This window comes from Ruditapes philippinarum, unplaced genomic scaffold (genome assembly GCF_026571515.1).
Source record: "Ruditapes philippinarum isolate M1 unplaced genomic scaffold, ASM2657151v2 ctg1271_1_1_1_1, whole genome shotgun sequence".
Lineage (NCBI taxonomy): Eukaryota > Metazoa > Mollusca > Bivalvia > Venerida > Veneridae > Ruditapes > Ruditapes philippinarum.
In genome coordinates, this window is record NW_026862369.1 from 241,972 (window position 1) to 265,186 (window position 23,215).

The 23,215-nt window shown below is 31.7% G+C and overlaps 3 protein-coding genes and 1 pseudogene across 3 annotated transcripts; 2 read left to right on the top strand and 2 right to left on the bottom strand.

Moving 5' to 3' along the window:
- Nucleotides 1-888: 888 nt before the first annotated feature.
- LOC132718837 (acetylcholine receptor subunit alpha-1-A-like) lies at nt 889-2,154 on the top strand. Its single transcript, XM_060702577.1, has one exon. The coding sequence runs from the start codon at nt 889-891 to the stop codon at nt 2,152-2,154; it is 1,266 nt and encodes a 421-aa protein (XP_060558560.1).
- A 2,256-nt stretch (nt 2,155-4,410) lies between these two features.
- Nucleotides 4,411-6,445, top strand: LOC132718846 (acetylcholine receptor subunit alpha-like). The gene has a single exon (XM_060702584.1). It carries the CDS (start codon nt 4,558-4,560, stop codon nt 5,821-5,823), a length of 1,266 nt encoding a protein of 421 aa, XP_060558567.1. The 5' UTR covers nt 4,411-4,557; the 3' UTR covers nt 5,824-6,445.
- Nucleotides 6,446-8,635: 2,190 nt separating this feature from the next.
- On the bottom strand, nt 8,636-9,988 carry LOC132718838 (neuronal acetylcholine receptor subunit alpha-6-like). Its single transcript, XM_060702578.1, has one exon. It carries the CDS (start codon nt 9,986-9,988, stop codon nt 8,636-8,638), a length of 1,353 nt encoding a protein of 450 aa, XP_060558561.1.
- A 6,836-nt stretch (nt 9,989-16,824) lies between these two features.
- On the bottom strand, nt 16,825-20,608 carry LOC132718839 (retinal guanylyl cyclase 1-like; annotated as a pseudogene).
- Between the last annotated feature and the right edge of the window lie 2,607 nt (nt 20,609-23,215).

Here is a 23,215-nt window from a genome sequence, read left to right on the forward strand (position 1 = left end):
TAATTGAAGCTTAAAGTCTTAAAAACTTCATTGTTGCAATCATAAAACATTTAGGAAAGTATCAAAAAATGCCATTACTGTTTAATAGCATTACGTTTAAATCAAATATTTATAAATGGAGTATATTTTACAAAAATGCCACTGTGATGGAGATCTAATGAACGTGAAAGATGTAGGAGCTGTCATGTAGTTGTCAAACCGAGTTTTAAATTTAACTGTTTAGTTCCACATTTCAAGGTTATCTTAGCGCTAGCGTTGCTTATCTTTTTTACACATATAATAAATATATTCACCTTTTGAAAAGAGAAAACAACTCATACATGGAGTGTAAAACTACAAACTATTTAATAATGAAGAGGGATAAAACATCTCTTATAAGTGATAAAAATAAATAAATGATTCTTGTTAAAAAAGAAATATGATATATAAATGATTCCATAATGTGTTTTTTCCCAATCAATAAAATGTATTATAAAAATCAGAAATGATGATGAAAGGGTTTGTAAACTGAGACATTTCAATAAAAGTTGTTTGTTGAACGTTTGTATGTGTAATAATGGAAGCTTAAACTAATAAAGGATTTAATTAATAAAAATCTATAAAAGCTTTGAGTATCAATTTGAATTATTTGAAAGCTTATTGTGATACTTTGGTACATTAACCAAAGTTTTTGTTTACTATGACATATGTTTTTCCCTGAACTTATGGGTTGTATTTAATGAGAGGGCAAATAAGATATCCATGTAATTGTTTGTATGACCAACACTCAATCGCAGTTAGTTAAAAAAGGAAATCTTAAAATTTACAATATAAGTCATCAGCTAATGTGTTGAGAAAACACTATAAATGAATGCCTAATGTAATTGCATGGATTAAGATTAATTTAATATGAAGATTCATATATTCGTAGCGTTGGCAATGGTCATGCAATATACAATATTGGCACTAGAATATCCAGAACTGGAGTTACAAAATAAAATATTCAAGGGATACAACTCGAATGTAAGACCAGTGAAAAATTGTTCTAAACCAGTTGTTGTCACCGTAGGATTGGCGTTAAGGAAAGTTCTCTATTTAGATGAAATGAGACAGTCATTTAAATCTACCATGAATATTAATCTTTATTGGCATGATGAATCACTACAATGGAATAAATCCGAGTTTCATGGGATAAAGAACGTTGAAATTCCCTACAATAAAAATATATGGATACCTGATTTAATGGTTTTAAATGCTTTGGATAGGCCGGAAAATCTTGGCGTACAGGACGCTTTTATTAGACTGAATGATATTGGACAAGTTTATGTGTGGACTCAAACTAACCTTGAGACAGCCTGTGGAATTAGAACTAAAAAGTATCCCTACGATTTGCAGGTATGTGACATAGTCATCACAAAATTCATGAGCTCAGATGCTAAAATAGAAATAAGACCTTTAGAAAAACATGTTTACATGGACGACTACGTTGAAATAGCGGAATGGAAAATAGAGGATACTTCCGTTGGAACAACAGTTATTCCATTTAATATTACGCTGTCCGCGGAAGCGGATTTTCCTCTTTTTGATATTGTTAATTACACATCGATTACATATACTTTAACACTAAAGAGGTCTTGCAAATTGTGCTTTTTCAACATTATCCTACCGGTATTGATATTAGGAGTCCTTAATTTTCTCACGTTTTTTGTCCCTTGTGAGAGTGGCGAGAAACTGAGTAACCCGATAGCTATGTTTCTGACCTTAGCGGTATTTTTGACGACCATTACACGATCATTACCAGAGTCGATTGATGGTGCATCATACCTTAGTTTATATGTTACTTTCCAGTTGGCAGTCAGTGCAATGATTCTTCTATGTGCCGTAACTTCTCTGCACATCCACCATAAAAAGAGAAAGTCATATATACACTATATAGTATGTCAAATTACAAAATGTTTCAGACGTAAGCAAACGCAAATGAAAGGATGTAAAAATATGAACTCTTCTTACGAGGACAATTATATTGAAAATGGTCGTTCTAAAACCTTATCCGAACGTTATGAGAACTTTCACTCGGATGGCTTATCAAAAGCATTTGATATGCTAATGTTTTACGTGTTCGGATTATGTGAAGTCATTGCAACAATTACATTTAGCATATTTATTTGGAATTAAGATGTCGTTAATCAAACAGAAGTCAGAAAGAAAATCTCTTTTACAGTAACACTTGTATTGTGATTAATGATAGTATCAAAGGAAAATACAGTTTATAAAATGCCAAGATCCAGATCAATAAAAATCGAATAATATTCTGTACATTACAGTAACTGGAATCACGCGAAAGACACGATTTTACTCATGTGTTTAAGAAACTTGATTACCTCTGTTTGAATGGTTTAGAGATCGTAACACTTGACTGACTATTGGAAAGATTAATAACAGATTTAAAATGTATTAGTTTCATACTTTCTTCTTATTGCATTCAAATAGCAACGTATTTAAGATTTTTATATACAGTTCACCTAATAAAACATAAAATGTTAAAATTATTTTTATGACTAAACATTGAGGCGTGACATATGAACTTATTAAAGATTTGTTCTGTCAAAGTCATGTTATATTTTACTGATCCTTAGCGAAAATTGACCCCAAAAGTGAGAAAAAATGAGTATACCTATAGATATGCTGCACTTTATATTGCATTATTTCAACAGTTTTGGACATATTTTGGGATGTGTCTTAATTCAGAATTTCACCATTTTCATGTTTAAAGCAGCATGAACCATATATTTCAAATAAAATGAAACTTGAGAAAAAAGTACTGAGAATTTTGGAAAAGAAGAAAAATTCAGAATTACAGTAATACTTTATACGTTATAAGCGATTAATGGTTAATGTTTCATGATGTGTACCTGTATTTCTACTGCGTTACTAACTTGAATCTTGAATGTATACGAGCTTTAATGGGCAGCCATTGTAAATCGAAAAGTGCTTGCTTGGAGCGATCAAATGTTGATCTATTTAATACAAGTTTAACACACATGTGTTGGATACGTTAAAGTTTAGATAACTCAGTTTGCGAAAAACCGTACAATATGACGTTACAGTAGTCCAAATGAGATATAACAAGAGATAAAACAAGTGTTTTAGTGGCATCAGAAGACAAATACTGCCGAATGCTAGTGATCTTTAAATAGTTTAGCATAGCAGTTTTACATTTTCTTTTGATATGTTCTTTGAAATTTAAAGATTCATCTAAGAAGGCACCAAGATATCTTATACAATGTTGCGATTCGATCTTATTAACACAAATATAAATTTATTTTGTGTAACACTTCTCTAATTGTTGAGGGCTTCCATAACGAATAAACTCAGTCTTTGTGTTATTCATTTTCAATTTGTTTCCGTTCATCCACTCATTGGTGTCGACGGCGGATTGTTCGAGGTCTTGAACTGCAGACGCTTCTTCGAATAGTGATTTAAAGCGTTTGTTAGCCGTGTGGTCATCGGCAAATCCAAACACGGGAATAGAAGGAGACACAATGTCAAATATCGTTCCAGCATAGGTCAGGCATGGACGTTTCTCTCGCTCTATTCATTCCGTTCATTGTATTAATAGAAATCATTCAAAATAATTGTCATTTGGTGTATACAAATAATCCGGTAATCAACTAGCACACAGTGACTTAAAATTTGTTAACATATTATTTGACAAAATATATAAAAAATAGTCCAAGCGCAGCATGCTCTCATATGATGTGAGAGGTCCGGGGTTCGAATCCTAGTCAAGGTAACAAAATATTTTAAGTGTCTTTTTTAGTGATCTATCATTTCTCTTTTTCATCGAATAAATTGTAGCCCATGCTACTTTAAAACAATTGTTTGTAGACAAAATAGACAAAAAACGTCCAAAACGCCGAAATTAAAAAATGTTGCACACTCGGATTGAGTGAGTTTGTTCATGGACTGTATTGAAGAGTGCAAGCTTTACTTCACGGCTGTTTATACAACGTTTATTATTAAACCTTTTATGTTACATGTCAGTGCCGTTCTATGAAAAGCGATGTACGATCCAAAATAAAAGAATGCATATGGCCTAAAAGGAATGATGAATAGGCGAAACTACATAAAATCGAATTTTTTGAAGGGGAACGACTCCCAAATGAGAAAATAGAATAATATTAATGTGAAAGCAACACGATAATGCCACGTCCCTTGTGAGGTGTTAAGTAATTTTGATAAATTTTGATATGTGCTATGCAAATGGAGCTAATGTAATATGATTCCGATAATGCCGATCAGAAAAAGTCATCCGACTTGAATATTTTGGTAAAATATCTATGCAAATGCTTTAGTATACTTAAAGGTCAATGTCTGCCGTATTATTTATTCGTTCAATGCAGAAATTATAGGAACATTGCTATGGTTCGGAAGTGATTGTGTTAGCGGCTTTCTAACTCATTTCGATCGTATAATTAAAAAAAACTTCTTATATTTGTCAGCAGGAGCTTTTGCAAAAATCACAATATGTTGTCTGAAAAAAGTGACTGACTTGAAAAAAATAATAAATAAATAAACATGACTTTATATGTTATTTTAGTATTCACGTTTTTGATACAAACGGCGGTATGTGAATTAGAATTCCCGGAGTTGGAATTACAAAATAAAATCTTTAAGGGTTACAACACAAATGTAAGACCAGTGAACAATTATTCTAAGCCAGTTATTGTCACTGTTGGATTAACGTTAAGAAAAGTTTTGCATTTAAATGAAATAAGACAATCATTTAAATCTACCATGAATGTGAATCTTTACTGGTACGATGATTCGCTACAATGGAATAAATCTGAGTTTATTGGAATAAACAACATTGAAATTCCTTACAATAAAAATATATGGGTACCTGATTTAATGATTTACAATGCTTTGGAAAGGCCAGAAGATCTTGGTGTAAGTAATGCTTTTATAAGATTGAATAATAACGGACAAATTTATGTGTGGACTCAAACCAATTTTGAAACAGCTTGCGAAATCAAAACTAAAAAGTATCCCTACGATATGCAGGTTTGTGACATAGTCATCACAAAATTCATGAGCTCCGATTTGGAAATAAATATTAGACCTTTAGAAAAATATGTTAACATGAACGAATATGTTGAAATAGCAGAATGGAAAATTAAAGATACTTTCGTCAAAACAACAGTGGATCCAATTAATATTTCAGTTTTCATGGACACAGATATTTCATCAGTCGATGTTATAAATATCACATCGATTACATATACTTTAACACTGCAAAGGTCTTGCAAATTGTGCTTTTTCAACAATATCCTACCCGTCATGGTACTAGCAGCATTAAATTTTCTGACGTTTTTTGTACCTTGTGAAAGCGGCGAGAAACTGAGCTACCCGATAGCGATGTTTCTAACATTAGCGGTCTTTTTGACGATCATAACACGTTCCTTACCAGAGTCAATTGACGGCGTATCCTACCTAAGTTCATATGTTACGTTTCAGTTGGCAGTAAGTGCAACGATTCTTCTGTGTGCCGTTATTTCTTTGCAAATCCACCACAAAAAGAGAAAGTCACAGGCACAAAGTACAGCATGCCGACTGGCAAGATGTTTCAGACATCAGCAAATGGAAATTAAAGAATGTAAAAATTACAATGCTACTCCCACGGAAAATCATACGGACACAAAACAATCTGAAACTGCTTCTGAATGTAATGAAAACTTAAAATCAGAGGATTTATCTTATGCATTTGATAAACTAATGTTTAGCGTTTTAGGATTGTGTGAACTTATTGCTACAACAACATTTTTTGTTCTCATTTTAAAATGAAATTCAAGCATTAACATGAAACAAAACTCTGCAACAAATGTTTTTTCCTTGTATGTAAAACTTTTACTTATTAAAAATTATTAAACAGTTTATATTAATTAATTAAATAGGCATATTTCAATATTTACATATACTTATATGCGATACATTTTTAAATTAATATATAACGATTATATAATGAACCTCGTCAATGTTAGATGGATACTCTCAAATAACAGAATGTCATTCCTTCCATTCACAGGAAGCTTTGCAAGTATCGAAACACTGCTAATGACACATCAGCTGTTGAAACAAATAAATTTTCTGGTAATAACACGGAAGATAATATTGCCATGAAGCGTATGTAGCGCTCTTTAACTTAAAACACAAAACAATTGTGTCACTGTAGTTCCAGAGTAAAATATAGCCCTTGAAATGTAGTGCAGCCTCCACAGAGTGACACGTTTAAAAACAAAAATTTCTTTATTAACATTTTCAGTTTTTCCTGAAGTAAGACTGAACTTTTATTTCAGAGCGACACCATCTTATAATGAAAAAATGCTTTGACTCCCAAAGCATGTTGTTGTGCAGATGTTGTACTGTACAGAGAAATTGTTTAATGTTTAATTAGTAAATAAAGCATGCAGAAATCCTTTATGTTATTTTTTTTGTTTACGTAAATGCAATAAAAAAAACCTTGTCAGTCACAGGACATGTCTGATCCGGGACTCTCAGCCTGCTAGCATTTACGCGATTGTACCATATGTTGATTTCTGCATAAGCTAGCATTAGGTGTTGTAGACTACAACAGTAGGTTGCGTTTATCCCTGCTCAATAAATATATTCTGCAACATTTTCAGTTGTGCTCTGTTGTTGAATGGCAAACTTTCTGCCTTCAAGGAAGTTCACGTCTTTGTAAATGTGTGAAAAGATATAAGCCCTACAGTTGATGTCATCAATTGAATCAAAGGCAACATTGTCGCTTACTACGCCTATAAAAAAGCTTTTGACAGAGATAAAGAGATATGCTCTGGGAAATATCCTGACAATATCTGGATATTTTATCATTTTTATTGACCTTGATCTTGCAAATATTAACCTTAATTACATGTGTCACACTTGTAGTCATAATAGCTATCATTTATGTAACAATCCGTCAATAACTGATGACTAAATGGCCCTGTACACATGTTCTGTTTTTATTTTAATTTTGACCTCTCGATGGCATTTTTCAATGACTTCTGTTACCTGAACCATTAACCTAGATACCTTGTTTATGTGCATGATATAGCTTGTCATAGGGTCCACTTTACAAATCTTCATATATTTGCCTAAACTTTGCCTTCTTTGTGTAACCTTGACCTTGGCTGCAGGGGCTTGCATTTTACGCAAAACATTCTGCCTCACAATGGTAAACATTTGCGTTACGTTGCATTGAAATCCCCCAATGTATGTTAAAGTTTTGTTTCGGATAACAGATTTTCAATGAGCTCTTAGTGTGAATTTTAGATTTAACCCAGACACGGCTTCTGATAATGGTGAACATTTCTTTGTTGTTTTAATCAAGTCCCTCTATGCTCCGCACACAATTGGACGCCGCCCGCCCTACCGCCCGCCAAACCGACTGCCCATCAGGGGCATTTCTATAATACGACCCGTTTTTGAAACGGACGTATAAAAAGTAGAGGACCTATAATGGAGCCTTGAGGTACGCCACATTTCACTAATTTCTGCAATTGATGCATATTTGCCTGATAAATCAATGTTTGTATTTTTCTTTGTATATAATTCTTGTAAAATCAGCGATGATTTGTTTAAAATTCAATATATCAATATAAGACTGGAAGGAATTAAATAAAATCATTTAGAACTATCTTAAACATCAGTGTTAAAAATCACCTACAAGTGTACTTTTGTTTCATTAAAACAGGAACTGGATGAAAACACATTTTCTGGAATAAAACTTAAAGTTACTCTGCTTTGAAGGTCTGTCGATACATTTGCAAATAAAAGGTTTAGTTTAAAAGATATCAGTTTTATCACTATAGTTTTACTTATCATATCGGTTTTGATCGATTGGCATTGGAAAACATTGACCAAGCTATCTAGAATTACCATTTAATCACCATTCATTTAGGTTTTAAAATAAGTAATTCTGAACTTTTCAGCTTATGATGACATGTTGACGTAAGCGTACATTGTTTGCATACAAGAAACAATACACACACAACAATGCATAAGCAGTAAAATTCTTTTATTTACTAACTGAACAATTATTATCTACATAACCATGATATTCTGATACTCATCAAATGTACAACATATTTATTTTTTACACTGTATTCTCAAATTAGCAGTACTGCATGGAAGTAACAAACACAAAATAAGATTATTGTACAATTATGAAACGCCATTTGTAAATGGTTTAATAAGTCAAACACGTGTATTGTGTTATATCAAAAATATTATGCTAAAATTTGATTGCTAAAATTTGATATTTGCAATTGCTGATTCATGCTATAACGGTTCCCTTTTAATGTAAAATAAATACTTTTGAGTACACGCAAAGAAGTCATGTTACGTTTTTAACTATACACACTATAGGAAAACAGTATAAATACACCGTAATATGAAACACCTATCAGATTTTATTTAAAAAAGGACTAAATTAACTCGACCAGTAATAAGAAATGCAGATTACTAGACATAGTTTGAGCATTCTTTATGAATAAGACAAATACATTCAGAAATTCCTAGATTTCAATAAATTCCTACAATTAAAGTATTTTACCCAATGATGAGCACAGTGCATGTATACCTATGCTATGTAGTTTCAGTTAAATATGATATAGATAAAAAATATCGTGGCAACTATTTCACAAATTGTTAGTAATGTAAACATTGTCTTGTCAAATATAAACGATACATCTAAATCATATTCTTCGTTTTGAGATTCTAATATTTTGTCTTCTTGTTCTTGCTGGTCATGTTCTAAATTCCATGTTTCTGCTGCCGTCGTTTTGTCTTCCTTTGCAAACAAATTTCTGCGACAATTGAATTTACACATTAACAGATGAATCCATTTGGGCATCATTACATTTCTTTTTCTGTAATGGAGATGCAACGAAATAATTGCACAACAAAGAGTTATCGCACTACATGAGAGTTGAAATGTTACATAGGAACTAAGGTATGACACGCCATCAACCGATTCTGGCAAAGATTGTGTAATAATTGTCAGGAAAACTGCCAAGGTTAGAAAAATAGAAATTGGGTAACTGGTTTTCTCGCCACTTTCGCAAGGAACGAAAAAGGTCAGCAGGTTCAATATTGCCAGAATCAGAACTGGGATGATCGCATTATGGAGACACAAGTGACAGGACCGTCGGATTTGTACAGTATATATTATCGCCGTATAGTTAAGGGTGTCGATTGCTGACTCGCCTGCAAGAATATCAGAAGATATGTTAAATGGAATTAATTTTATGGTTGCTTGATTGTGTATTATCTCCCATTCAGCGATGTTAACATATTCTGATAAATCAATGTTCTCTGACAATGGTTGTATATATACCTTATCGTCAGGACTGATGAATTTTCCAAAGGCTATATCACATATTTGTACATCGAAAGGATATTTCTTTGTCTTAATTTCACATGCAGTTTCAACGCTAATTTGTGTCCACACAAAAATTTGTCCATTGTCATATAATCTAACAAAGGCGTCTTTTATGCCAAGTTTACCCGGTTCCTTTAAAGCGTTGTATATCATTAAATCAGGTATCCAAATGTTATCGTGAAATGGAAATTCAATGCTCGATATTCCATGACAGTGTGCTTTATCCCAAGTAAGAATTTGATCCGTCCAGTAAAGAAGTAGATTTACAATTGTCGTAAATGCTTGGTTAATTTCATCAACATGCTGAATTTTACGTAATGTAAGTCCCAACGTGACATTAACTTGACTATAGAAATTAGTTACTGGCCTCACGTTGATGTTATAATCCTTGAATAAATGTCTTTGCAAGGATGCTTCATCACAAGTAACTTTATTTAATGTTGATGTCGTTGGCAAATAATTTCCATTTGATTTTGAAGGTGTTGTACTTGACGAGTTCGCTATGCTGAATGTTGACGATTCCACATATTTTGCAGTAGACGAATTAGTAACTGACATTTCATTCATTATATCAGTAACTGTTGCAAAATATGACAATTTTGCTTGTCTTAGAATAAAAAGTAAAATCACGAAACGGAAATGTTTACTGATCATATTTTATTATTAGTATAAATAAAATATCAAACTGTTTGCTTTCATATATCCAAATGTTATGATAAGTTGTTCAGACTGTCACATATAAAGGTTTGCATTTATCCGATAAATATTTCGTGATATTTTGCATTTGGTATTTAATTGACATTTCGATGAATGCTAAGTGATTTGACTATACTTTTTGCCGTGAATTATTTAAAAGCCAATACCGTTTGAATATTACGCAAAGCACAAAACGCACAAACAACATCATTATAAAAGTATCATGGGAATGTATGTAACAGCAAAAACCGTGAAGGGTTTTTAGATAGTTTCAATAATGTTAATGACATACATCTGCAAATGTGTTTCAATAAAGATTGATGGTCCCTAATGCTTTATATGATAAAACTAGCCAGACGCACATAAATATTTTAATTGATATTTCAAATAATTGTACTATCTACAAAATTAAATGCAATTTATTCCAAGGGAATATACCACATTTGACATTTCCGATCAAGAATATTTTATTGTTACATATCGATTATATGGAGTTGTGCCAATGGCATTTTGTCTTTTTATGACATTGACTTTTAAAGGTTATACATAGTATTTGAACAATTTAATTTTAAAAAGGAAGTTTTAATACTATAATCGACTTGATTAAGTATAATTACGCGAAACGCCTTGTAGATGCAAAATATTGTCAAAGCCAATAAAAAAATGAATAATTTATATATGGTTAAGATAATCAATCTCAAAAAGACCTCCAGGTTCCCTCATTGAAACATATTTTTTTCTTTTCATTGTTATGAATCGTATGCTTACTGAGGATTAAAAACACTTATCTTGAAGTTCACCTGTACAGAATAGTTACCCGTAAATACCGTAATAGAAACAGGTCTGCATAGTATATATATTTTTTATATACTACGATGGCGATTACAAAATAAGTTATTTTTATTACACTTATTATTTATTACCTTTGCCTATTGAAATATTTGTGCTGTTTTGACATATAAAGTTGTGGAAATATATTTATTTAGAGGCGTTTAAACCTAAGATTACATAACTTGTCTTTAACTTTCACAATTGCTGTTCTCTTTAAATCAATGGTATGTCAATGACGACTTTAATAGAGCTACATCGAGAAATAGGGAGATAAAACTTACATGTAGATGTATCATTGCTCCAATTGTCGAAAAAATTATTGAGCCAGTAAAATTAGCAAGAATCCTAAGCATACTATTTTTAATGCAAAACAGATATTGTACGCGTGTCACTTTTTGAAATATGTTTCTTTTAAAACAAAATGACCTAGCAGTAAGGTACAATATGATTTTGTACATTGGTTCTATTTTCGGTAACAAAAAAATGTTGTCATTGGTACGTTTTACAATAGAGAGAAATAAAAAAATCCCTAAAGAAATGTAAACACGACAAAATTGAAAAATGTTGCAAGCTCGGTTTGATTGAGCCTGTTCATGGACGATAATTGAAAGCATTGTCAAGAGAAAAGTGTAATTTTGATCTCCTAACGAGATATACGTATATACATTGCTGTTTGACATAGGACAATTCTTCAAATTAAAAACACCGAATACACCAAACCCACATTTATTATTATTTTATTCATCAATTTCCACGCTACCTTTGGTAACTCACACTTTTTCTTGATTATGCTAATTAAAAATTAAACTGAACCTTCTTGTCACTGTATTTGTTAGAAAGCTTTAATTCCGTTAAAAAGTTTCATATCTTAGTACAAATTTATGTTTTTGTCATGTAAAAAAAACCAAAAAAAAACCAACAACTGATTTTATTAAAAAATATTACAGCTATCGTTAACAGATGAAAAACTATCAAAATAATGTTGAGATAACATTAAACTTATTTTCCTTGTTTAATGTACATTTATATCAAATATCATAACTGCTATCTTTGTAATGATTGTTTTCTCATTTTCAAAATATTTTTGAGATTATTATTCATAGGGCGTTGAATTGGATTCTTCGTCTGCATCTGAAAATAAAAACTAAACATAAGAAAACGTCAACACTGTTACATTTATCAGTCACAAGTAACCATCAGTTTTACTATCAACCATTTATACCCTCAATCCCCTTATTGTAATCATCAGTTATCATAAAATTATAATTTTGCGTTATCATCCACATCATCATCATCATAATCATCATCATAACCACCGTCGTCGTCATATTCGTCGTCGCCATTGTCAACATCTCCATCATTAACACTACCAGTAATTGATGTCATTGCTAGCAGATAAACGAAGCTGTTTTTTACCATTCATAAGTAATGATTTGCAAAACACTTTTGGAGTAACGATTAAATTATACAAAAACATGTTAAGAAACAACGCAAGAAATGCTTTACGTTACCTCGCAAAGATTTGAAACTGCGCATTGCTACATCTGTACTAAAGCTTTACGTTACCTCGCAAAGATTCGAAACTGCGCATTGTCAAAGGTGTACTAAAGCTTTACATTACCTCGCAAAGATTTGAAACTGCGCATTGTTACATTTGTACTTTCACCTCCAACATCATCAGATTTGTCGGTGAACCCGGAGTCACTGGTCAGGTTGCTGATCTTGCTTGTTTTCCTGGTTTTAGCATTGTTGTCTTCAATTATATAACATAATGCTTTAAATTAAGTAATGTTAACATGACTACATGATTATATTAGAATAAAAAACCGGTATGTTTAATGGCATTTTTTTCTTTATTGTACAAATATGTGTTTATTTTACATGATTGGTAAAGTGTACTCCTCTTAAAATTTCTTTACTGTAGGAAAATATATTCAGAATATGAAATCATTAGCAAATTCAATTTCAATAGTTATATCTCATTTATGGTACAAGATGTTTAACTGAGAATGTTTCAAAAGTCATCTAAACTTTATATTATTTATTACTATAAAATAAATAACTTTATCATATTCTTCAGATAAATACAAACAATAACAAAAGTTCACTACTATGTTTGAAAAAACTTGACGTTTAAAGTTGAATTTTGGTATCAGTTATATAGAACAACAACAATAAATATTCTTTAAAAATTAAAAGAATGGTGTCAAATTGACTTTTGTTTTGTTTCTAACTTTAAAACTAAAACGGTTTAAATCATAACAAACACAATCAAAGAAAAACATATGTGTTGTTTTTGTTTGCTATTAAAACAGGTATCTATAAGTTTCGATGGAACGGTTCAGAATAACTAGCATATGTTGTCATTTATCAATGGGTCATCATTTTATTTTACAACAACAATTATCTAGATACAGTGCAAACATATGGATTTGAAAATACAAATATTTTAAGTTGTAAAGGTACTATATTTGCTCTAACTTCGCACAAAATTTATATAAAATACTATAAATATTTCTTAATTAAAGATTATTCTAGAAAAAGAAAAAAAATCCGTAATCTGACCTTACAAAAAAAGAAGAAGGTGAACAAATTGAAAACATAAGTTTGCCCCTATTTGGGCTTGAATCCCGCCCCCCCCCCCCTTGAAAAAATATGTTTCCTCACTGAAAATAAAAACTCTTTAGAAAAAGAAAAGCGGTTCTGTATTAGGAATGTAATTCGTTGCATAAATGATAAGATGCTACAGTTTATCAGCTTTTGTAACAAGGAATGGCGTGTTAGATAAAATAGATCTAAACTACGGGTAAAGAAGATTTCGCAAATATGTTTTAAAATAAAGAGTTAAACATGTCCCTAAATGAGGAAGTTATTCTGTTAAATACTATAGGTCTACATTTAAGTCTACACAGGTTTTTTTCTTATTTCAGGATTGGAAGCGAGACAACTCTATATAAGAAAGAAGGTGTCAGGTAGTCAGAGTTAGTAAAAATTTGAGTCCAAGCGAACAGTCTTAAGAGGGTTTGAAGAACAGTTTGAAAGATTTATATTTGGAAACAGTATTTTATTGTTTTAAATATGAAAGGGTAATATGACTAGTTAGTTATGAAATCCTTTTTAAACATATCCAATGCCATTCAGCAGTACATAAAAGGAGGTGTAAATGCTTCAGAACAATATTTTCGTTCATCAATGCATTGCACTTCAAAAAAATATATTGATAAATAATGTTTTATGGCTAGTATATTTATGATATTTTAGAATCTGTATGTGTGTTTGTATTAGGATCTTTAACAGAGATATCTACAAGAGATCTAGAGAGTTCAGCTCTATCACACGTTTTTTCTAAGTCACACGTTTCACCTGCTTCCGGTATTTCAACAGGTGTAAACTGGTTGTCAATAAGCGGCGCATCTGAAAACGCAATTCGTTTTCAAATTTTAGCAACATCTTTATCGTTTGTTTCAGTATTGACCCCATTATGATCTACCGAAGTTATTTTCGCGAAGTATTCAGCGGGTGGGGGAACAATGCCATTTTTTTAGGTTTTCTCTTTTTTAATGTCCTCTGCTTTTACAGACTTGATACCTGAAATGTCTTCCTAACAGCTGTTAAGTTTGGTTCGGGATTCCCGAACTGATATTAAACTGTTTTGGTTTATGTCTTCATTTTCAGTTTCTTTGTATTTTTCATCAACATATGCCGGATCAATTCCCGTCAACCACCATGTTAGCATTTCACCTTTACCCTGAAATTAAAGAAACAGTTTCATAAGTAAAGTATATCTATTTATGTCTCAAATGGCTGTAACTAGTAATTCTTTCATTTTATTTTAAATGATTACTGTTAAACTTGAGCTTAAGAAATTTAGAATGCCACCTAGATATTACGCTCTGAAAATTGTTACAGGATGCTGATTATTTGTGCCAAATTATTATAAAACATTTCCAAATAACAAGTTATTGCGTTCATACCATATGTTGACTTTTGAAATTTAAGTATGTCGTTGTTCTTATGGGTAACATTTTTTGGGTTCTCTACACATCATGGTTTATTTGTTATCATTGTAAAATCTATTTAAAATACTTATTTCTACAAGGTAAAAGCTACTGATCAATTACGAAATGACTTTGCAGCAGGGGATTACGAAATAGATTTATTAATGATTTCAAAAGTCTTATATTGCATGTTATTGTTCATAGCTAAAACTCTCGATAATAATTCTTATTGAACATTTAACCTTTGAATTCTAAAATTCTTATAGAGTTATAACGAAGCAAGAAGAAATATTTAGGTCTTGACACAAAACAAACATTATTTTATTCAACACAGTTTTGTACAGTACATTTATGGTTTTTTACAGTACTGCATGCGTTATAAGACGAAGGTGCATACATGTAGCACACTTATAAGTAAAACTGAGTGTCTTCAATTTCTATCTATACTTGCCTTTACAGGAATGGTTCCCCGTTTTTCTAGTAAATATTTGCCAAACTGAACCAATTCTACGTAAGTGAAATTACTTATATTTATCTTGTATGCTGAAATGAACATAGACATATTCAATAATTGTGTTATTAAAAAAAAGAAAAAGAAAGAAAAAAAAACATAACCGTAGGTGAACGATGATGCAACAACTTTACAACAGACGAACTGTCATTAGCTTAAAAACATTCTAATCTAAGGACACATTAATTGAAAATGACCTCTGAAAATCCGCAATCTCATATTCATATCTTTTTCGCATATGTTTTTATACATGTTTATTAAAATCCTATAATATATCCATCATTTTATTTTCCCATGATGTTTCTTTTTGCATTTGTTTTATTTACTTTTGATTGTATCATAGATGAGTTTTATGACAGTATGAAGTGTACATCAAGTCACAACATTTTTGTATATCTTTTTCGCAAATTCATCCCAACTAAAAAAGATTTGGCATAGGAAATATACTTGTTTTGCTATTTAGTATAAGTCTGTTTTAAAAGTTACTTGTACAATGTTGCATGAACTTATCAAAGAAATAAAGTTTGAAAGAAAAACAAACTGTATAAGAACTAACACAATCGTCTATTTATTAAAGTGAAACGTAACGTACTTTAAAAACAAACTCACACTGTAATTGAATGTGATTCTTTATATTTTAGACATAGAATAAAGAAAAAGAAATGAAAAGTATAGTTTACCTTCACCGTTAGATTCCATTCGGCTTGCCAGTATCCCCAAATAAACAATACCTGGGCATTTTCAGGCCAACTACGCCAGCGCATAAATGACAAGGATTCATGCTATTTTATTGATGAAGTTAAATGTGATAAATCAGTGATTAGTTAGTGCGCTAGGTGACCTTTTTATAATACCACGAAAGTCGGTGCTAGGGGGTTTGTGAATTGTTGCACTTTCTATTTGTCTTGTGTTCAGACTCAATTTAACCCGTTCTGCAATTGTTAAGTATATCTTAACATTTTGTATTTTGTTTGGATCTCTCCATTCCGGAAAGTTTAAAGTTTCCATATAAAGTCCATATAAATGTCGTAAAATATTCGTCTTCAGATTACATTGAAGCGTAGTCTACATACTTTCAATCAAAGAGAATACAACTTCTACACCCGAAAAAACAGAATTGAACAATAAAAGTCTCGAATGATCGCCATATTTTTATCTTTTTTATCATAAACATAACGTGAAATTGCATTTTCGATGAAAATACGATTAAAATAATCAAATAGTTTGTTTAAAAAAAGACAAATATGTTAATATGCAGGTTTTATTTTTAGAAATAAAGAAACGTCATCGAATTCAGACACGATCTTTTGTTAGTTTTTTTTTTTAAATTTAATTTGTCAACATAAATCACAATGACATTGTAAACTTCATTTTACAAAATTGACAAAAATAATTGAATTAACTTCTTTTATACTCAATGATGAGAACTTACCGGAGTGTAATCCTACTCTTATTTTGAAAGGCTCCCCAGGCATATGAAGGATGGTGAAAATCTCACAAGCTCTGACCAGGTCTATAGACATATCAGCAATCTCTCGTGCATGAAATAGCGTGCTTATAGGTATCCCAGAAACTACCATATCTTTTGATACAAATTAATAATAAATAACAAACATTAAACATAACGTTATGTTTGAAAAAAAAACAAAAAACTAGTTAATAGAAAGTAAAAATTGACTCTGACGACAAAAACCAGTGTTGACACGAGTGTTGTGGAAGGAATTCTTTATTGAGAAATTTATAATATGTCGCAACAAGCATATATTTCATAAATGAAATAAATTTCTCACAAACATGCGTTTTTATTGTGGTATTTGCATCCATGCGTTAATTCTTATCAATTTTTCACTCATGCAACTGACTGGTTTGTTTGATGTTTTTTTTTCTTAAATGGACATTTTCACTATAATTGTAAACGTCGCACAATTTGCTTTCCTTTCATTTTTTTCTCATTTGAACTCATATGAACAATTATAAATTGTTGAGTTATTTTAATTTTACTTATATTTCAAAAACACCTAATGTGTAAACTAACGTATGTTAACTAAAAGGTCGTATATTGACATGAAAATGGCGTACATGCGTCTCCTATAGTTTCCACCTTGTAAACGACATATTTGTCGATGATTTCGTCAAAAGTGATGTATAATTTATTCAACAGTGCTACAACTTCCAGCGCTGTACTACCTCCTGATATATTCGTGAAACCAACGATGTCACTGAAGAATAAACGTGTCAGCGTTAACGACTATAAATTACCAAAGGAAAACGACGGATATAAACAAACGCTGTGTAAAACTGGTTTGGAATTGCGACACTTAAGAAATTAACAAAAGCCCGAAAGCATGAATCATTATGGCTAAATTCTTCGCAACAAAAACGAATGAAAAATAAAATTTTACGTCATATGGCGACTTTCTAGCTGTAGTGGCGGAGGAATTCCTCAGGTGCCCTTCAGTGCATTATTTCAGGCAGGAGCAGGTACCTGAGTAGAACCACCAACATTCCGTAAACTAGCTGCATCTGAACCACAAAATATACAAAATATTTTTTTACACTTAAAACGGCTATTTATTTGAGAATTTTTTTTGTCAATTTGTTTTTGATTCTGGATTGGTTTTAAGACATTAGAGGCGGTTCTAATAGGTCAAATGACATTTTGCCTTTTTTACTTCATGAAAGATTATTAATATTTGATATAATTATAATAAGTTTATGATTTTTACCTAAAATATATTGTACATCCGTCATGATATTTTGCCTCCACAGGACGGCCATGTCGGAGATCGTCTGCTACTGCCTTTGGTTACATACCTGCAACATAATTAAACTCCAATTGAGCCACGTCACAACAAAACCAACATAATGCGTTTGCGACCAGCATGGATCCAGACCAGCCTGCGCATCCGCGCTGTCTGATCAGGATCCATGCTGTTCGCTATCAGTTTCTTTACTTGTTATAGGGTTTGTAAGCGAACAGCATGGATCCTGATCAGACTGCACGGATGCGCATGCTGGTCTGGATCCATGCTGGTCGCAAACCCACTATGTTGGTTTTGTCGTGACACAGGTCAATTATTTTATTTGGTAAATGCTGTGTCAACATTTCAAAAGTGTATAAAAATAATACATTAACTCTTTATAATGTTTTTGGATTATAAGCGTAATAATGCTTTCATGTATTCGTGTGAAATCGTGTACATCCCAATTTCCAAGAAGAATCACATAGTAGAAACGATAACTGTTAAACTGTTTAAATTAAGTGGTCCAATATGACAGAATGCAAGAGTATTGATAAAGGAAAATTCTTTTAAAATGTTAGCAAACGAGAAGATCAAAACATTGTAAAATTAGGTAACATGTGTATAAATTAAACATTAAAAGAAGGGCACAAATTACGTAAAGACGTTGACTTACTATAAAGAAGTATGTCTGTTTTGGCTTTCTCAGCAACACGGTCTTGTGTCCGATCCGCAACTATTGATTCCAAATGCTTCAAGTTCTTTTTTATCTAAAGCCATTATGCATGGAATAAATGAGAAAAAACCCAACATGTATATATCAATAAAGACCTAAATAGGCTCGGTCGTTTCCCTATCAATTAAAAAACCAATGCCGATCATTACATATCCTCAACTTTTGTAAATCTAAGATATGGATGTTTCAGGTGTCAAATAGCCTACTTTAGAGTTTTTGAACCTAAAATAATTTTATTGCTTGTTATTCTAGCTTCCATCTTGGATATTCTTGCACACAACTGGGCGTTTCTCATTCTCTTCATAGCTACGCTGCGTTAAAGAGTGTATTACGTTAAAGACGAAGTTTAAATTTAACACTATACCATTAACAAACTTAATTAAGTAAAATATGACAGTTTTCCTAAAAAGTAAGAATAGTTACAGCCATTTTAGACACTACTTACCATTGCCATCATCAGGTCAACTGGACTGAGTTTGTTTGGGTTGATCTTGTGTACTGTCTTCTTAATATCGTCAAATGTTGGGCGATTATCAGGCATAGTATCCCAACATTCACTCAATAACCGTAATATTTGTTTAAATCTTCAGCAACATTAGAGGTCTTATACTACTATTGTTTACAATGAAAAAAAAACTTACCATTCATTACCAGTTTCTCTGCAAGTAACCGACTACTAATCCCATATAAGATGACAGACTATATACCATTAAACTCAATGTCCGAGATCAATTGGTAGGTAAGGAGTTATGTCTCGCTCGAGGATCAAACCAGCAACTCCTGAATTCTTACTCTGATGCTCTCAAAAATGAGCTAAGTGGCTGAAATTTTAAATTTTGAAACAGTCGCAGATGTGTTCACACGCCGGTTATCACGAAACCTTCAAGGTGACAGGTACTTGACATTCCATGTAAAGCGACGTATGGAAAACATAGACATAAGTTTCATACAAATGAAACTAATATATAGACAAGCGCATAAAAAGCGATATTTACCTTAAGCATCGGGACACGGGCATATGTCATCCTTACAGGCTTGACGCTAAATGCATCCTCGTCCTTAAATATTCATACGTTTTAGATAAAAAGTCAATGTTTAAAACGAATGAAATATTTGTTGCTTTCTTTAACACGAACAATCAACATAAATTGGTACAAAAATGTCCGGAAATATATTGTCAGTCCTGGCATGTCAAAAAACCTCAGGAGAATCCCGTTAAGTAATATAATTACAAGGTTGAGAGAAAAGAATGGACTGCCCACTTTTCACGTAACAGATAAATGTATGTTAACGATTTAGTTTGCACGGTAACTCAAATGATCTAATAATCAACTACGCCAGTGTAAGTATGACAGCTGTATGTCAATTGACAAAGGAGCTAAAATCTCTTATCAATAGTTTTAGACAAAATCTTCATAAATGTTTCAAAAAAATTATCCTAACCCCATACGGATCATTCCTCGTTGCTATTTCAATTAGAACAATTGCGAACGCGTACACATCCCCGGCCGGTGTCGGTTCGTACGCTTTCTGGTCGAGATATTCCGGCGCTTTGTAGATTTGGGCTCTCTTTTCTTGATAAAACTCATCTTCATCATCTTCAAAATCATCGTCCTCGTCAGCAAGTGTCACTTCATTCTGTGTTCTCAACGTTTGAATACCAAAATCTAGCATAATATTATAATCACAATAAACCAATTTTTCAATATAATTCTTAAATGTTTTTTGGTGTTGTTTTCAATTGCTTGTTTTGTTTTTGTTTTGTTTGTTTGTTGTGTTACAGAAGCTGCTTATTATATTTTAAAATGAAAATTTGTGTTTACAACTGATTTTGAGTGATAATGAGTTATTCTAAATTCACGCATAATTAAATTTTGATTCAAAAGGGTTTCATTTTTACCTGTTATTTTTACTGTCCATCTGTCATCCACAACAAAATTATTTGACTTTAATCGTCCGTGATATACCTTCCGATGGTGCAGATATTGCATACCACGTGATATATCCGCAGCGAATGAAAACCTTCAAAACAGAATCAGTTACTACAACTAGAGCACAAGCCGTTAAAGCTTATTTTTAACCAATTTTACCAAATTCATTTAAATTTGAATTTGAAATGAAATATAATACCAGTATAATACCATTTAAGTCTATTTTAAGGTAGAAAAAAACGCTTTTCGAACGTTTAATGTTATAACGACGCAATTAAGCTAAGATAATTTTTACGCATACATGCTCAAATCTCACGAAAGGCATAATTTAGCATTTTATTAATGAAGCAATTTTGTTAATTCTTAATAATAGTGGATCTGTTTATAGTTCAAATCATATATTTTCTGATTCCGTTTGGTGAATTATCGGCGTTTGTAGATTGTTATTGCAGAAAAACGTTACGATGTATAATTATTTTAGCAGCGTCCCTATAATATTTTAAGTTGTTTAGTTTAAATTAAAAAAACTAATTGTCACAGCAACACCAAAAAGAACAGAAAACATTCACATCTTTTAATTCTCATTGGTTTTTAATGAGCTATATACATGACTGGATAAAAACCATTTATATCTAATTTATAAGGTCTAACGTCAAAATATTTCCGCATAAAGCTTTCAAGTGGCACAAAATTCAACTTCAAAGCAAACCTTTAATGATTATTATCATTAGTTGTTTGCTGAGCAAGAGACATTTCAATTCTCAAAAAACATCACGTAACTGCCACAAATATCTTTCATGAACATGTTTATTCTATATAGGATAAAAACATATGAATATAACACAAATTTTAGTTTAGCCCTTTGCAATGACAAAGAATCTAGTTAGGAAATAGATATCAATTTTGAGTGCATTGTTGTAGAATAATGCACGGTTTGAGTTCAAATGCGTAGTAATATAATCACGAAGGCCGATAGGCCTGAGTGATTAATTACAAAGCATTTGAACGAAAAACGTGCATTATTATACAATAATGCACGAAAAATTAATATCTATTTCCATTCTAACACGTCAAGAAAAAATAAAATTATTATTATCAAGTTGGACTTTATTTTTGGTGGTTAAATAAAGGCTGTTCCAGTGGGTTGAAACAAAACTGTCGTTAAATCTACCGTGTGTAGAAACATTTTCAGAATAACGAATTTTGAAAACGTTGATAAAACGTTGTTTGTTTATTTTATTTCACTCTATAACTTTTCAAGCGAAATACAAATTATTAAAAGTGAAATAAATGTAAAACTCAACTCGTTTGCGACAATAAAATTGCGTACTTGATTTGATTGCTTTGCACGTGATGTTTGGCGCTACATTGTGACGTCACGTAAACAACACTTTAAACGTCTGTACTGCATTAACGACTGAATTAAAGATATTGGTGTTCGGTTTCATTTTCTTAGTTAGACCATTTTCTTTCATTCTAGATAGTTTTCACAACAAAATTCGACAAAAAATTGTTTTTATTTATCATATTTTTCAAACAAAATGGCACCCTCAATGTGAAAATACACAGGGAGATAAAAGGAACGGCGAGTGCATTGTTGTAGAATAATGCACGCTTCGGGCATTCTTTGTTTATATAGAAAAAATTCCGACAGTGTTAGAATATGTAATATTTTACCTGAATGCCCAGTTAAGCGGGACATCATCATTTAGAAGAACATCACTCAAACTTCCTTTAGGACAATATTCTGTCAGAATTCGAATATTTGGTGCCATAATACTAGCTCCGATAAATTTACATACGTTCACTTGGTCGCATGCTCTGAAAAGTACAAATCAATTGCGTTTTAAAACTGCCTGTGATAAATAAACAAAATGCACATGACCAACATGATCAACAAAATACGAACAATTGCCATTTTTAACTACATTGAATAACCGATTCATAAATTCACAAAATCCATTATCACAAAGAGAATAATCCATTGGTGGTATAATACTAGCTCCGTTAAATAATCAAAGACTCAAAGACTTGAGCTTTGAAAAATGCAAAATTTTGGGCCATAATACTAGCTTCTATAAAACACAAGCTTTCACGTTTTCATATTTCAAGATAGTTTATCAGTAGTTCAACGCAAATGAATCGCTTATTAAAACATAATAAAACGTTCCCAAACGAAAGGTTCTTCTGGAAGGATTGACAATAACGTCTTCTCTACTCGCTTCGTGTAAATTCTTTCAATTTAACGGTCCTTTCATTGAATATTCAACTTTCAATTGTTTAAAGTTGGAAATGTCACACCTGACTTCCCTGACTTCCAGACGAACAAATTTTGTCAATGAAAATTCTA

Bases quoted from the DNA above. Each gene is read 5' to 3' on its own strand.
- LOC132718837 (XM_060702577.1), top strand. From the start codon at position 889: ATGAAGATTCATATATTCGTAGCGTTGGCAATGGTCATGCAATATACA.
- LOC132718846 (XM_060702584.1), top strand. From the start codon at position 4,558: ATGACTTTATATGTTATTTTAGTATTCACGTTTTTGATACAAACGGCG.
- LOC132718838 (XM_060702578.1), bottom strand. From the start codon at position 9,988: ATGAATGAAATGTCAGTTACTAATTCGTCTACTGCAAAATATGTGGAA.